At 39.2% G+C, this 16,125-nt stretch overlaps 1 protein-coding gene across 9 annotated transcripts in view; it reads right to left on the bottom strand.

The window, feature by feature from the left end:
- Cast (calpastatin) overlaps positions 1-16,125 on the bottom strand; it is a 124,148-nt gene that overhangs the window by 38,377 nt on the left and 69,646 nt on the right. For 8 of the 9 annotated variants that reach the window (XR_007973687.1, XM_052159576.1, XM_052159570.1 and 5 more), the window contains 7 exons: positions 11,255-11,323; positions 5,432-5,530; positions 4,024-4,104; positions 3,389-3,427; positions 2,738-2,824; positions 2,547-2,636; positions 482-583 (listed from right to left, as the gene is read on the bottom strand). Coding sequence is in view for 8 of the 9 variants with exons in the window: in XM_052159576.1 (XP_052015536.1) it covers positions 482-583; positions 2,547-2,636; positions 2,738-2,824; positions 3,389-3,427; positions 4,024-4,104; positions 5,432-5,530; positions 11,255-11,323 (567 nt within the window). In the remaining variant the exon portion in view is untranslated. The remainder of the gene's footprint in view (positions 1-481; positions 584-2,546; positions 2,637-2,737; positions 2,825-3,388; positions 3,428-4,023; positions 4,105-5,431; positions 5,531-11,254; positions 11,324-16,125) is intronic. The other variant, XM_052159571.1, reaches the window with a different exon arrangement.

Genomic DNA, 16,125 nt, shown 5'->3' with positions numbered 1-16,125 from the left:
ATGTGCCAGTGCTCAGCTGTGAGCTGTAGAATAATATGCTTTGACTATGAATTATAAAATAACTACCTCTGTAGGAAGCCATTGAGACCCTCACTTTGGCTGACAGGGCTAAGGCCCTGAGAAAAGCAAACAAGAGCCTCTCCCATGGGTATTGGTTTAGCCATTGTCTCGAGATAACTGCAGAATGATCCTGTCTGCGTCAACATCGACGACTCCGGGTATCTTCATCAGATAACCTCCTCATCTCCTGCCGTAAATGCCAGGAATACCTCTGCCCCTCTTTGTCCTTGCCTTGGGGTACGCCCCTCCTGAAAGCCTTAAAACCTGTGTACCCCAGAACATTAAACGAGGCTTTGACACAACTCAGATTGGCTTGTCATTCTTGGTGCTTGGCCTCCCTCCTTCTCTCCCCCCCTTTTGACCCGCAGGTAGCACCCCTTCGGAACCCTGGAATAACTGACCCGCTGGACGGGTTACATACCTCTTTGACTTGTTCAGCTTGGCTAAGGTGGCTCTGAGGATCTGGCTGCCGGGTGCCCAGTGAATCTGACAGAGCCTGAAGGGCTTGATCATTCATGACCTCCTGTTAAAAATGAAAAGTCTATACATAAAAACAAGAATAAATAATGAAACTATTTAGAGCTTAGATAATGTATATTATCTACTTGCTAGTTTATGAAATATACATTTTAGATATAGAAGATGAATTGTGGGTTGGGAAATTATTATATGGAGGCAATATTATTTGAAAATTAAAAGAGCTAATATCCACTTATCAGTGAGTGCATACCATGTGAATTCTTTTGTGATTGGGTCACCTCACTCAGGATGACATTCTCCAGTTCCACCCACTTGCCTAAGAATTTCATGAACTCATTGTTTTTAATAGCTGAGTAGTATTTCATAGTATAAATATACCACATTTTCTGTATCCATTCCTCCATTGAGGGAAATCTGGGTTCTTTCCAGCTTCTGGCTATTATAAATAGGGCTGCTATGAACATAGTGGAGTATGTGTCCTATTACATGCTGGGGAGTCCACTCCAAATAACCAAGAAACAATTCACATATAAAATGACACCCAAGAAGAAGGAAGGAGAGGCCCCTGGTCCCAGAAACGCTCCATGCAGCAGTGTATGGGAATACCAGGACAGGGAAATGGGAAGGGGTTGATTGGGGAAGAGGGCTTATGTGACTTTCTGGGTGGGGGAATTGAGGAAAGGGGAAATAATTTGAAATGTAAATAAAGAACATATAGAATAAAAAAAGAGGAAAGAAAAAACTTACTGACAAGTGAGAAATTGGTCTCAGATACCAGACCCATTTGTATAGCAACAGCTATTGAATACACTTCAACCCTTATTTGATAAGTAAGATATATGATTATAATAATATTATAAAAAACCTTTATAAAAATTAAAGCTGAAAAAGCAAGTAAACTTGAACAATTCTATTTTTCTGTTTTTTAAAAATGTGGTGTTTATAAAGCATCTTCTGAAAGCACCACCCTTCAGCAAAACTGTCAAGATCAAGTAAATGAGAAGCTGAAGTCGTTCTAAAGACACAGTGTTGGGGCTACGAGAAGTCCCACTCTCAGGGTGTGGTGCTCCCTACAGTTCTCTCAGTGTTAGAGATAAAAATAAACTGTTCATGCCAGCAGGTCAGAGTAGAGGCAGACCTGATAGAAATGGTCCTTAGCATTATCAGCACCATTCAGAGGGCATATACACCCACATTCAGCCTGGAGCTGCAGGATCAAATTTGAAGACTAAGAATTAGGTTATAGCTGGTTGCTGTTACAAGAGGCAGACAGAAATAGTTATGGTGACATCCCTGTAGTGACTCACAAAGTTCCCTTTAGAAATTTCAAGTCTAAGATTTCATGGTCTGTGAGTAGTGTCTCTTGTGTGTTAAAAGGTAAAATGGTCTTTGTTAGGATAACTCTGTGGCAGGGGTAGGGGTGAGTGGGGGCTGTATACCAAGGGTATGCCACCAAGGAAACACTCCATACAACAGATCTAGGGCAAGAGGTTTATTTGGGGGGGGGGGGTCAGGGGGTAAGCAAAAAGCTATGACTATGTAGAGACATGAGACAGGTAGACAGACAGACAGATAGACAGACAGACAGAGACCTAGACCAGTGGGAAATAGAGAGAGAAAGGACAAGAAAGAGAGACAGAGAGAGAGACAGAGAGACAGAGACAGAAAGACAGAAAGACAAGAGAGAGATGGAGGGAGGGAGGGTGAGGAAGAGTGGGAGGCGGAAAAGGAGAGGGAGAGAGACGAGTTGGGGAAAGAGAAAGAGATGGAGGGAAGGAAGGGAGGGATATAGGGAGGAAGACAGACAGAAACAGAGACAGAGACAGAGACAGAGACAGAGGCAGAGACAGACAGATCGATCTAGGGTAGGTTTGCAACTAAGTCACATGGCTTAGGCTCTGATTTACCAGAGTCTTGTATGACTAGAGTAAAGGCTGTGCTTTAGAAGCATTCATAAATAAGCAAACCCACGAAATCATATGGGCCCTGGATATGTAAGTAAGTACCTCCTCCACCTTTCTTTTCTTCTCCTGCGGGGGAACAGCACTTCTGGTCACTCCTGCAGACTGAGCTTTGAAAATTTCCCCAGTAGACTTCTACAAAAGAAAATACAATATAACAAACAAAACTAAAACTTTCTTTTTACAGCCAAGATACTTTCTTGCAAAGATTTTCTGAATAGGTCTGAAATCAATACCTCTTTCTCAGTTTGCTTTTCAGTTGGAGAACTACAGGTGAAATCAGATGACAAGGCATCTATAGCATGGTCAGTCCCCATAGGTTTCTAGAGAAAAGAGCACAGGGTAACACCTGAGAGTCCAGCAAAGAAACAATGTTTGCATTCCTTAGATGGCAAATGAGACATTTCAATGAAATTACATCATGTTTAGAAGGGGTGGGTGCTATTCCTCCTTTTCCTTCTTCCAAAAGAGTCACGTGTGGTTATATATACTCATACTACTAATTGTTGGTATTTACTATATCCTTCTATCCTATTATCTCTACTTCCATATTATATATGGCCAAGGACAGAGAAATAGCCCCATGCCTACTACCATGCTTTGATAGGAGTTTTTCATTTGTGTTTTCCTGGTCTTAGAGATGGAATCCAGAACCTCATGCACACTAGGCAAGTACTCTGCCACCCAGATACCTGAGATATAGCCCTGGTTTACTTTTTAATTTGAGACAGGGACTAAATTATCCAGCCTGGTCTTAAACTCAGCTTTCTGCATAACTGGATTATAGGACTGTTCCAACAAACCCAGTTTGGTCCTTGTAGTACTATATTCCCCCAAAAAGAACACAGTGTTAATACAGATCTTAAAAGACATGCATAAAAACTCACAGGAGAGTCTGGAAGAGGTTCTGTGATCCCTTCATTTTTCTGAAACAAAAATAGAAGAAGATAAGAAGGAAAAATTAATTCTTTTGATCGACAAAATATATTCTCAGTCTATGATGAGCTAAATTGTGTATTCTCCCACTCCCATCCTGAAGTCCTGAAGAATCTTAGAATGGTAATTTATATGGAAATAGGATCTCTATGTAAGGAATTCATTAAAGCAAGGCCATTGGTGAGAGTCCTTATTAAATGGGACTATTAGCCTTATGAAGAGAACAAATTTGGGCCCAGAGGAAAACAAAGAGGAAAGGTGATTTGAAAGGACCCAAGGAGAAGACTCCCATCTACCAGCCTAGTCAACAGGCCTAGAAGAGAGGTACCCTATGGCGTTTGGAAGGAGCCAGCTGTTTCCACATTCTAATTATGATTTCCATAAATAACATAAAATACATTTCTCTTGGTTAAACTATGCAGTCTGTATGTCAGAAAAATTCCAAAAGATAACACATATTCTCAATAATACCAACTTCTCAATAATACCAACCGTAGGTGCCCAAGTCCATTTTCTAAATTTTGATATTGTTATAGAATTGTCTTCTAAGAAGGAAATGGTAAAATAAAAATGAAAGATAACTTACACCCAGAAGTTTCCTATACTCTGGAGGAATAGTCCCTTCTTTTATACCCAATGCCTCAAGGTAGGTAGAATCCATTGGGTCCTGGAAGAAAATCATACATAAAGACATATTATGCAGTTAATCTGATTAGGATGAAAAGTGAAACCAAAGTACTATTTCAGCACTGATCTTTCTGTATCTACTGAGATGAAAAGAAATCATTTAGAAGCCAAACTCTAACCCTAATGTTCTATTTACATACAGACAATTATTTAATTAGCTTTAGAGATAGCACCTGCACTTTAAACCCATCATCAATCTCTATCATTTTCTATTGAATTTTTTCTCAGTGTTTTTTCATTTTTCATAAACTCTAGAAGGAAATGCTTTGTAACTTTTGAAAATATTTTCATTTATTCTATGGATTATTTTTAATACTGTGATACCCATAATTTTATCACTGAATTTAAACTGAAGACGAGAATATCTTTAAATCTAAAAATATTGCAAATGTAGGAATTCATAAGAAAAATACATTATAACTTTGCATGTTTTCAAATGCTATATAAATAGCATCATTTTGTTGCTCTGATTTATTTTATTCAAATCATGGCTTTGTAATATATTATGTTGATATATAAGTAAGTCATTTTCCTTTTAGAAAGCACTGAAGAGCTTTCTATTTTGAGTTGACCACATTGGTTTCAAATGTTCTGCCATTATCCTTCACTGTACACGGGGCAAGGCTTCCAAAGTCTCTCTGGAAGGGTTAGTGACTGAAGGGAACACCTCTTTAGAACATAATGCCTACATTGATCTATCAGATTCTTAAACCTTTGGGAGTCTGATTGAGCCAAAGGCACCAAACCATGTTTTATGCAATTTTCTTAGTTCCCTGGTAGATCCTTATACTATTTGTTTATTGTACAAGCAACATTCTCTTAATTCTCTACTGAGTTGTCTTGGTCTGCTTTTCTATTTATGGTTAACTATAGAAACAGATATTTAATGGCATCTGTTGAAAATGTTTTCATCTATGCTACAACATTTTTAATACCAGAAAAAAAATTACATTGTTCCTTGGAAATCAAGAATAGATTAACTTAGAATCATAAGGATCTAAAACTTATTTTAAGTCCAAATCCACTATATCAAATCTAAAGGACAGAAAACAAGATGTTCTGAGCTAGTCAGTTGTTCCAGTGAGAGTATTAGCATTGTCAGACATATTCTGAATCAAAACCAATGGTGTAGTGTCACAAAGCAGACCATTTCTACCCTCACCACTGAGTTTTGGTTTCTAATATCAATTCTGATACCATCCTGCTTCTGCATAATCAACAGAACATAATATGCAGTCCTATGCTTGATAGCCATAGCTTTATTTCCTATTCATTAACATGAATGCTTACGGTCATCCAACACATACCAAAACTACTGGTCCAGTATATGGTGGTTCATCTTTGTTAGTACCTTCACATTCACCTAAGGTGTCTATCAGGTCATCCAAGGCAGCTTCCATGCCCGACTAGTAATGGAAGAGATAAGATATGTTATTTGGTAGTGATATTTTCCTTAATTTTTAACTACTAAAATGTACCAAATACTGTAACTTTTCCAAGTTCAAAATTAGTTAAAATGTAGTTTATTTTTAATATGAAGGTGTGAGTCCAAATTCTCAGTTGGAAAAATAAAAAGCCATATTCAGGTCAGAATCACTATTTCAAAGAATTCCAAGTCATTAACTACAGGAACAAATGTAGTAATTCACAAAAGCTACCAGGCCACTGTACTGGCAGTCAAGAAGGAAAAAGACAAAGAAATGTAAGGACTAGCCATGTGGTACTTGTTGCTTTTTAATATCCTCTATAGTTTCATTTTAGAAAAATCTGTAGACAATACTCTTTCAAAAAGAAGCTATTTTTTTTTTTAAATTTCTTGTATTTTTCCATTGAATTGCCCAAAGACAACCCTGAAGAGATAGGTAAGATCAATCCTAAGACATATGAATTGCCAGTTTTTAGTTTGCCAACATAAACTTAATATATTAATAAGAGGCTGCTGTCACCTTATTCTGTAGTTATGGATAGCTCACTTTGAACAGGCAACTAACATGGAAAATAGCCCTCCATTCGCACCTTGGGCAACTTTTCTGTTTCCAGTAGCACATACTCTATATGTTCTAGAATTATAACCTATATGACACTTACTACATACCTCAAACTTAAAAGTGTCACTGAATATGTCTGATGGTTTCCTTTTAGGACTACCACAATCCTACAATGGTTTTAGGACTTATCAGATTATTTTTATGTATAGCAAAAACTAGGGCACATTAGCTTTAGACAACTTTTCTCCTTTCTATTATTATTGTGGTTTCTTCCAAGAGAGGGGATACATGTTTTTTAAAGTACCTTATATTCCTTACCAATATAGAGGTAATACAGAAAACGTAAACAACCCTAAGATGTCCCAACTCTAAAACCAAGAGCCTTGCCAAGTCTCAAGCAGCCATGCATGTTGCTAAAGAACACATTTCCAGAAGAGAAGCTATGACTGAACTTGGTGAAATAAAACTAGAATTTTTGATCTTCTCACCAGGAATTGAGCAGGCGGGTGCAGCCAGGAGTGTTGGGAACACAGGTGTGGCAGAGCAGCTGAGCCAGGGTCCATCCGGGCTCCACCTGCACCCAGGAGCTAGGCAGCACCACAGCACTTTGTGCCAGGGGAGAGACTCTCACCCAGGGGTGCTGAGACAGGCTTGCAGGTCCACAGGAGGGACAAGCTCCAGCCAGAGACAGCAGGACCAACTAACACCAGAAATAACCAGATTGCAAAAGGGACATTTGTAGGAATGTTACCAACAGAAATCAAGGCAACACGGCACCATCCAAACCCAGTTCTCCCACAAAAGCAATTCCTGGCTAACCCAAAACACCAAAAAGCAAGATTTGGAGTAAAACTCACAGCTCATGATACATATAGAGGACATCAAGATGGACATAAATAACTCCATTAAATACAGGAGACCACAGGTAAACAGGTAGAATCCCTTTAAAGAATTACAAGAAAGCACAACAAAACAGGAGAACAAATTGAACAAAATTGTCCAAGATTTAAAAATGGAGGTAGAAACAATAAAGAAATCACAAAGGGAAACAATTCTGGATATAGAAAGCCTAGGAAAGAAGCCAGAGGGCACAGAGAAAGTATCCAAATCAACAAAATCAGAAATGAAAAGGGAGATATAACAACAGAAACTGAGGAAATTCAAAAAATCATCAGATCCTACTACAAAAGCCTATATTCAATACATCTGGAATTCTGGAAGAAATGGACGATTTCCTAGACAGATACCAAATACTAAAGTTTTTTTTTTTTATTTTCACTTTTTTTTATTCGATATATTTTTTATTTACATTTCAAATGATTTCCCCTTTTCTAGCCCCCCACTCCCAGAAAGTCCCATAAGCCTCCTTTTTCCCCCTGTTCTCCCACCCACCCCTTCCCACTTCCCTGTTTTGGTTTTGCCAAATACTGCTTCACTGAGTCTTTACAGAACAAGCGGCCACTCTTCCTTTCTTCTTGTACCTCATTTGATGTGTGGATTATGTTTTGGGTATTCCAGCTTTCTAGGTTAATATCCACTTATTAGTGAGTGCATACCATGATTCACCTTTTGAGTCTGGGTTACCTCACTTAGTATGATGTTCTCTAGCTCCATCCATTTGCCTAAGAATTTCATGAATTCATTGTTTCTAATGGCTGAATAGTACTCCATTGTGTAGATGTACCACATTTTTTGCATCCATTCTTCTGTTGAGGGATACCTGGGTTCTTTCCAGCTTCTGGCAATTATAAATAGGGCTGCTACGAACATAGTAGAGCATGTATCCTTATTACATGGTGGGGAATCCTCTGGGTATATGCCCAGGAGTGGTATAGCAGGATCTTCTGGAAGTGAGGTGCCCAGTTTTCGAAGGAACCACCAGACTGATTTCCAGAGTGGTTGTACCAATTTGCAACCCCACCAGCAGTGGAGGAGTGTTCCTCTTTCTCCACACCCTCTCCAACACCTGCTGTCTCCTGAATTTTTAATCTTAGCTATTCTGACTGGTGTAAGGTGAAATCTCAGGGTTGTTTTGATTTGCATTTCCCTAATGACTAATGAAGTTGAGCATTTTTTAAGATGCTTCTCTGCCATCCGAAGTTCTTCAGGTGAGAATTCTTTGTTTAACTCTGTACCCCATTTTTTAGTAGGGTTGTTTGGTTTTCTGGAGTCTAACTTCTTGAGTTCTTTATATATATTGGATATTAGCCCTCTATCTGATATAGGATTGGTGAAGATCTTTTCCCAATTTATTGGTTGCCAATTTGTCCTTTTGATGGTGTCCTTTGCCGTACAGAAACTTTGTAATTTTATGAGGTCCCAACCAAATACTAAAGTTAAATCAAGAGTCAGATACACCATCTAAACAGTCCCATAACCCCTAAATAAATAGAAGGTGTCATTGAAAGTCTCCCAACCAAAAAGAGCCCAGGACCAGATGGGTTCAATGCAGAGTTTTATCACACTTTCAAAGAAGACCTAATACCAATACTCTTCAAAGTATTCCAAAAAATAGAAACAGGTGGAACACTATCCAATTCGTTTTATGAAGCTACAATTACTCTGACAACTAAACCACACAAAGACCCAACAAAGAGAACTTTAGACCAAGTTCCCTTATGAATTTTGATGCAAAAATACTCAATAAAATTCTTGCCAACTGAATCCAAGAACACATCAAAACAATTATTCCATGATCAAGTAGGCTTCATCCCAGGAATGCAGGGATGGTTCAATATATGGAAATCCATCAATGTAATCCTCTACATAAACAAACTCAAAGAAAAAAACCACATGATTATTTCATTAGATGCTGAGAAAGCATTTGACAAAATCCAACAACTCTTCAAGGTAAAAATCTTGAAAAGTACAGGAATTCAAGGCCCATACCTAAACATAGTAAAAAGTAATATACAGGAAACAACTAGCCAACATCAAACTAAATGGAGAGAAACTTGAAGCAATACCACTGAAATCAGGGATGAGACAAGGCTGTCTACTCTCTCCCTACCTGTTTAATATAGTACTCGAAGTCCTAGCCAGAACAATTAGAAAACAAAAGGAGGTCAAAGGGATTGAAATTGGAAAGGAAGAAGTCAAAGTATCACTATTTGCAGATGAAATGATAGTATACTTAAGGGACCTGAAAAATTCCACGAGAGAACTCCTAAACTTGATAAATTCAGCAAAGGGGCTTGATGTAAAAATTAACTCAAACAAATCTGTAGCCTTCCTATACTCAAAAAGATGCTGAGAAAGAAATTAGGGAAATGACACCCTTCATAATAGTTACAAATAATATAAAACACCTTGGTGTGACTCTAAACAAGCAAGTGAAAGATCCATATGACAAGAACTTCAAGTCTCTGAAGAAAGACATTGAAGAAGATCTCAGAAGATGGAAAGATCTCCCATGCTCATGGATTGGCAGGGTTAATATAGTAAAAATGGCCATCTTGCCATTTAATCTAGAGATTCAGTGCAATCCCCATCAAAATTCCAACTCAACTCTTCATAGAGTTAGAAAGAACAATTTCCAATTTTCTCTGGAACAATAAAAAGCCTGAGATAGCAAAAACTCTTCTCAACGATAAAAGAACTTCTGACTGAATCACCATCCCTGACCTTAAGCTATAGTACAGAGCAATAGTGATAAAAACTGCATGGTATTGGTACAGTGACAGGCAGGTAGATCAATGGAATAGAATTGAAAACCCAGAAATGAACCCTCACAACTATGGTCACTTGATTTTTGACAAAGGATTTGACCATCCATCAGAAAAGAAAAACAGCATTTTCAACAAATGGTGCTGGGTCAGCTGGAAGTTAATATGTAGAAGGATGCAAATTGATCCATTCTTATCTCCCTGTACAAAGCTCAAGTCCAAGTGGATCAAGGACCTCCATATAAAACCAGATATACTGAATCTAATAGAAGACAATGTGGGGAAAAACCTGGAACACATAGGCACAGGGGAACCTTTCATGAACAGAACACCAATAGCTTATGCTCTTAGATCAATAATTGAGAAATGGCTCCTCATAAAATTGCATAGCTTCTGTAAGGCAAAGGACACTGTCAATAGGACAAAATGGCAAACAAGAGATTGGGAAAAGATCTTTATCAATCGTACATCTAATAGAAGGCTAATATCCAATATATACAAATAACTCAAGAAGTTAGACTCCAGATAACCCTATTAAAAAAATAGAATACAGAGCTAACCAAAGAAGTCTAAACTGAGGAATACCAGATGGTTAAGAAACACCTGAAGAAATGTTTAACATCCTTAATCATCAGGCAAATGCAAAGCAAAACAACCCTGAGATTTCACCTCACAACAGCCAGAATGGTGAACATCAAATCTTAGGGGACAGCAAATTCTGGAGAGGATGTGGAAAAAGAAAAACACTCCTCCATTGCTGGTGGGATTGGAAGCTGGTAAAACCACTCTGGAAATTAGTTTAGTGGTTCCTCAGAGAATTGGACATAGCGCTCCCTGAGGACCCAGCTATACCATTCCTGGGCATATACCCAGAAGATATTCCAACATATAATAAGGACACATGCTCCACTATGTTCATAGCAGCCTTATTTATTTGCCAGAAGCTGCAAAGAACCCAGCTGTCCCTCAGCTGAGGAATGGATACAGAAAATGTGGTATATTTACACAATGGAGTACAACTCAGCTATTAAAAATAATGAATTCATGAAATTCTTAGGCAAATGGATAGAACTAGAAAATATCACACTAAGTGAGGTAACCCAATCACAAAAGAACACATACAGTATGTACTCACTGATAAGTGAGTATTCATCCAGAAGCTTGGAAAGCTAGTCAGGAAATTGGAGGGTGAGGGGTAAGCAGAGGAGAGATAGGATAGGGGATTTTCAGAGGGGTAACATTGAAAGCGGATACCATTTGAAATGTAAATAAAGCAAATATCTAACCAAAAAAACTAGAATTTTCAAAATAGAAGCTTATACCAGAAAATGGTACAAATACAGTGTGATAGCCACACTGTCAAATCAGTCATAACTTTTGAAATTTTAAGTCATTATATTTTTCCTTTAAAGCAACAATAAATCAGGCTAAGAGAGGCAACAGAGGATAAATTTCTGATGATGTATGGTTTCCATACCTTGTTAGATGGCTTGTTCAGTGTGGAGTCCATAGGTAAAGCTGGTATTACTGATTTCTTCTCTTTTTTCTAGAGGGATTTTAAAAGGACTTTAAAATTTTTCATACACTTTTATAAAACAGCATTATGACACATTCAAGATGAATTATTCAAATATTAATAGCCTAGATCATGTACTAGTCCCATGATCAACTCTTGATAGTAATGGCAAATGCTTTAAAACTACTACACAATTAATCTTGTTTTAGTGACAGGAAAGAGAATGTTAGAATGATAAGGCTCATGGAGGAAAATGAACGTATCTGGTTTGTGATAGACTGGTTTAAGTATGTGATAAGTACAAGGAAAGATTTGAAGAAAGGCAAATAAAATATTCTTTGGTATATGGAAGAGATGGAGGTGGAAGAGCAGGGAGAAGAAGGGAAGGAAGGGAGGCAGAAGAAGATAGGAAGGGAAAGATTGAGAGAAAAAGAGGAAGGGAAGTAGTGGAGATGAGGTGACTTTTTCTGGGTTACACAACAAGGAACAAAATCATGATACACACCAGGACTGCCTGGCCCTTTGCTCACCATAGGTGTCTGGGCCTTGAAACCCTACAAGTTGTTTCTGAAGCAGCTTCTAGTGGCTGATGTTCAGTGTCTTTGCTTCTGCTCACCAGAACAACTGCGTCTCTTGCCTTGGTAACTCATTGTTTTTTCCTTGATTTTCCTCATATATTTTCTCCTTTTACTATAAATTACTGCAGTTCCTGCAGCTGGCAACTTTCCAATCTGCAGCCTTCCTACCTCTGTCCAGACATAATCTCTGAAGATGACCCTTGGGAGCATCACTGTGTCAGCTCTTATCTCCCACACTTGCCACAGCAAAGCAGCATCCCGATTCTGTCTTTGCCCTGCCACCTTGTACATCTCTTCTGCTGTTTCTAGTAGCAGATACTCTGTATATTCCTGACTCATGATGGTGGTCTATGCTAAATCCTCTAGGTTCAGGGACTCTTGGCAGGAATTATATTAGTTGGATTGCTTCATTTATGACCTTCCCAGGCCATGTATCATTTGAATGTATCAATTTCGGGCAGCAGATCGCAGACTGCCTGAATTTGTATACCAGCAGTGACATACACAGGTACTTGAGAATTATAAATCACTTCCCCATCACTTGTTTTCATAGTGATATGAGGACAATGATGGCACCTACCTACAGGTTGTGAAGGTTATGTTAATGTTTGATACTTAGTAAGTATGATGTAAGCACTTGCTATATAATTAAATACAAAATTAGCAATTGCTATGATTTTGGAGCTAAGAACACGGTGCCAGGTGCAAGCACCAGAGTCTGGACATCTGAGCCCCTTCCTAGAGTCAACTGCCTCCTTGTAGAGTTGTATGCATACTCACAACTCTTCCTTCTCCCTCTTCTTGTCTCATCTTTTTCTTTCTCTCTATTTCCTCTATCTCCACTCCCTTCTCTCTATCCCACTACCCTTCCACTTCCTCCCCATTTCTGTGCACCACACAATACATTAATTACTTTGCTACATACTTTTCCTTAGGCCTGACAAATATTTAAATTCAGTCTATAACTAAATAGGCATAACCCTTTCTCTATATTCTGTAAGCTTCTGTTGATCTCTTAAAGTAACCAGAGGCCAAGCACAATGCTGTAAATCTGCCACTCTACTCCTAAGCAGGCACTTGCTCTCAGTGTTGAACCTGTGCTTGGACCACATACTGAGCCCCTGCAAAGGCTTGGTGCTGTGGCATCTATCTTGTTTTATTTCAGTGTCATCAGCCTACTTATGCCATATTCTGAAGCCCCAGCACACTATACGCCTTCTTTACTTCTGCTCTCCTTGGCCAACTCCTTCCTAAAGCTGAGTGTTTTGCCTCTGCAATAACTTTGAATAGCTCTCCTCTTTTCTTCTATTATATCTCTAAGTTAACTACATAATGACTCACCAGCACCACTGAAAGAGCCCTAAACAATCTGGACATTCTTGTCACTACCCACAAGCTCCTACAGCATTCTCCCCAGCAGCCTTAACCTGTCTTTCTGGTCTTAGAGCCAGTCAACTCCGGACTCGGCTTTTAGAGTGCTTGCAACCAGACAGAGCTCGCCTGAAACTGCTCAACACCTCAAAGTGTTTGCAAGCTTGGAATCCCAGATGTCCTATGTCAAAGGGCAGCAGTCTCTGTCTCTGTTTCTCTCTCTCTCTCTCTCTCCCCTCTCTCTCTCCCCCTCTCTCTCCTTCTCTCTCTCTCTCTCTCTCTCTCTCTCTCTCTCTCTCTCTCTCTCTCTCTCTCTCTCTCTCTCTCTCTCTCTCTCTCTCTCTCTCTCTCTCTCTCTCTCTCTCTCTCTCCCCCTGCTCTCTCCCGCTCTCTCCCTCTCCCTCCCTCCCCCCCACCCCCTCAGTTGTGTGAATTCCCTGAGTCAGTGTTTCTCTAGGTGGGCGCTTTTCTTAATCTGGCCAGCACATTCTAGAGTCAACTATAATGCTTCAAACCTCCCACATACTAAAATAAGACAGTTTTGATTAGTCCTACTGAAATGGGTATGAATCAGGAGTAAAGTAAAATAAAATACTTATAGAAAGTCCAGAATCAAGTCAATGCATAACAGAATTCCATGTAACGTTTTCTTATTTGGATCATTTAGCTTTAACTGATAACATGGACTAGTTAATTGCTAACAGCAAACCTCAAATTTTCAGAGTGGTCCTATCAACTTGCAATCCCACCAGCAGTGGAGGAGTGTTCCTATTTCTCCACATCATCGCCAGCACCTGCTGTCTCCTGATTTTTTGATCTTAGCCACTCTGACTGGTGTGAAGTGAACAATCTCGGGGTTGTTTTGATTTGCGTTTCCTGATGACTAAGGATGCTGAACATTTCTTTGGGTGCTTCTCAGTCATTTGATATTCCTCAGGTGGAAATTCTTTGTTTAGCTCTGTACCCCAATTTTTAATAGGCTATTAGCTTCTCTGGAGTCTAACTTCTTGAGTTCTTTGTATATATTGGATATTAGCCCTCTGTCAGATATAGGGTTGGCAAAGATCTTTTCCCAATTTGTTGGTTGCCATTTTGTCCTATTGACAGTGTCCTTTGTCTTACAGAAACTTTGTAATTTTATGAGGTCCCATTTGTCAATTTTTCTGGGCATGATACTACCGGAGGACCCTGTTATACCACTCCTGGGGATATAACCAGAGGATTCCCCAGCATGGAATAAGGACACATGCTCACTATGGTCACAGCAGCCCTATTTATAATATCCAGAAGCTGGAAAGAACCCAGATGTCCCTCAATGGAGGAATGGATACAGAAAATGTGGTATAATTACTCTGTGGAGTACCACTCAGCTACTAAAAACAATTAATTCATGAAATTCTTTGGCAAATGGGTGGAACTGGAAAATATCATCCTAAGTGAGGTAACCCAATCACAAAAGTACACACATGGTATGCACTCACTGATAAGCAGATATTAGCCCAGAAGCTCAGAATATCCAAGACACAATTCACATATCAAATGATTCCCAAGAAGAAGGAAGAACAAAGTATGGATACTCTGGTCCTTCTTAGAAGGGGGAACTAAATACCCACAGAAGGAGATACAGAGACAAAGTGTGGAGAAGAGATTGAGGGAAAGACCACCCAAAGACTACCTCACCTAGTGATCCATCCCATATACAATTACAAAACTCAAACACTATTATCAATGCCCACAAGTACTTGTTGACTCAGGCTAGATATACTTGTCACCTGGGAGGCTCTGCTAGTGCATGACAAATACAGAGGGGGACACTCTCAGCCAGCCATTGAACTGAGCACAAGGCCCCAAATGGGGGAGCTAGAGGTTTGCAGCGCCATAGGAGGAACAACGATATGAGCCACCCAGTACTCCCAGAGCTCCCAGGGACAAAAACATCCACCAGATAGTATACACGGTGTTACCCATGGCTCCAGATGCATAGGCAGCAGAGGGTGGCCTTGTTGGACATCAAGGGGAGGAGAGGCCTCTGGTCCTGGAAAGGCTCAATGCAGCAGTGTAGGGGAATACCAGGACAGGAAAGCAGGAGTGTGTTGACTGGGGAACAGGGGGAGGGGAGATGGCTTATGGGACTTTCAGGGGGGTGGGAACCAGGAAAGAGGAAATCATTTGAAATGTAAATAAAGAATATTTCTTATTTTATATATATATATGTGTGTGTGTGTGTGTGTATACACATATATATTTTTTAAAAATGTTCAAATTTTGAATACACTTAAAAAGTATGTGTTGAAAAACTACTATTTTTCAAGTCAGTTCATATAAATACATACTTGATATTCCCAGGGTGATGGTAAGATCTTGAGACCTTATAATATACAATAGACAAATAATGTATTACAAAACCCCTCTTATGTGAGTGTTTTTATGTAAAGGTTTTTGTGAGTCTGGTTAAAATAATGTGCCTGCAATCACAAGAGCCAAGAAAGCAAGATATTTCAGGGAATTTTGATCTTTTTCTGTGACTTTCTGCAGACTCTCAGACTGGCATCTGAACCCTCCAATGCAGGGTTCCTGGAACTGGCCAACACATCTAGACTCATTCTATCAACTCATACCCTTGCTGTGATTGTGACTTAGTGTCAAGGCTGCTGTTGTGAACAATCAAAGCTGAGCATAATGCCTACTCAAGCACTTATGAAAGTTTTATGTCCTCGATTTCATACCTATGAACCTGGAAGGCAAGGCCTGAACCTACTTACATTTTAATTTCTTTGGCATTGATGTCAGGCCTTAGAAGCCAGATGCCCAATAAGTATTTATTACACATATACATTTCAAAATTATTTTAGTGTTTTTTTCATTTTAAATTCCCAAAACATA

This window comes from Apodemus sylvaticus, chromosome 16, assembly GCF_947179515.1.
Source record: "Apodemus sylvaticus chromosome 16, mApoSyl1.1, whole genome shotgun sequence".
Lineage (NCBI taxonomy): Eukaryota > Metazoa > Chordata > Mammalia > Rodentia > Muridae > Apodemus > Apodemus sylvaticus.
The sequence above is the reverse complement of the archived record's forward strand: the minus strand, read 5'-3'. Positions and strand labels throughout refer to the sequence as shown.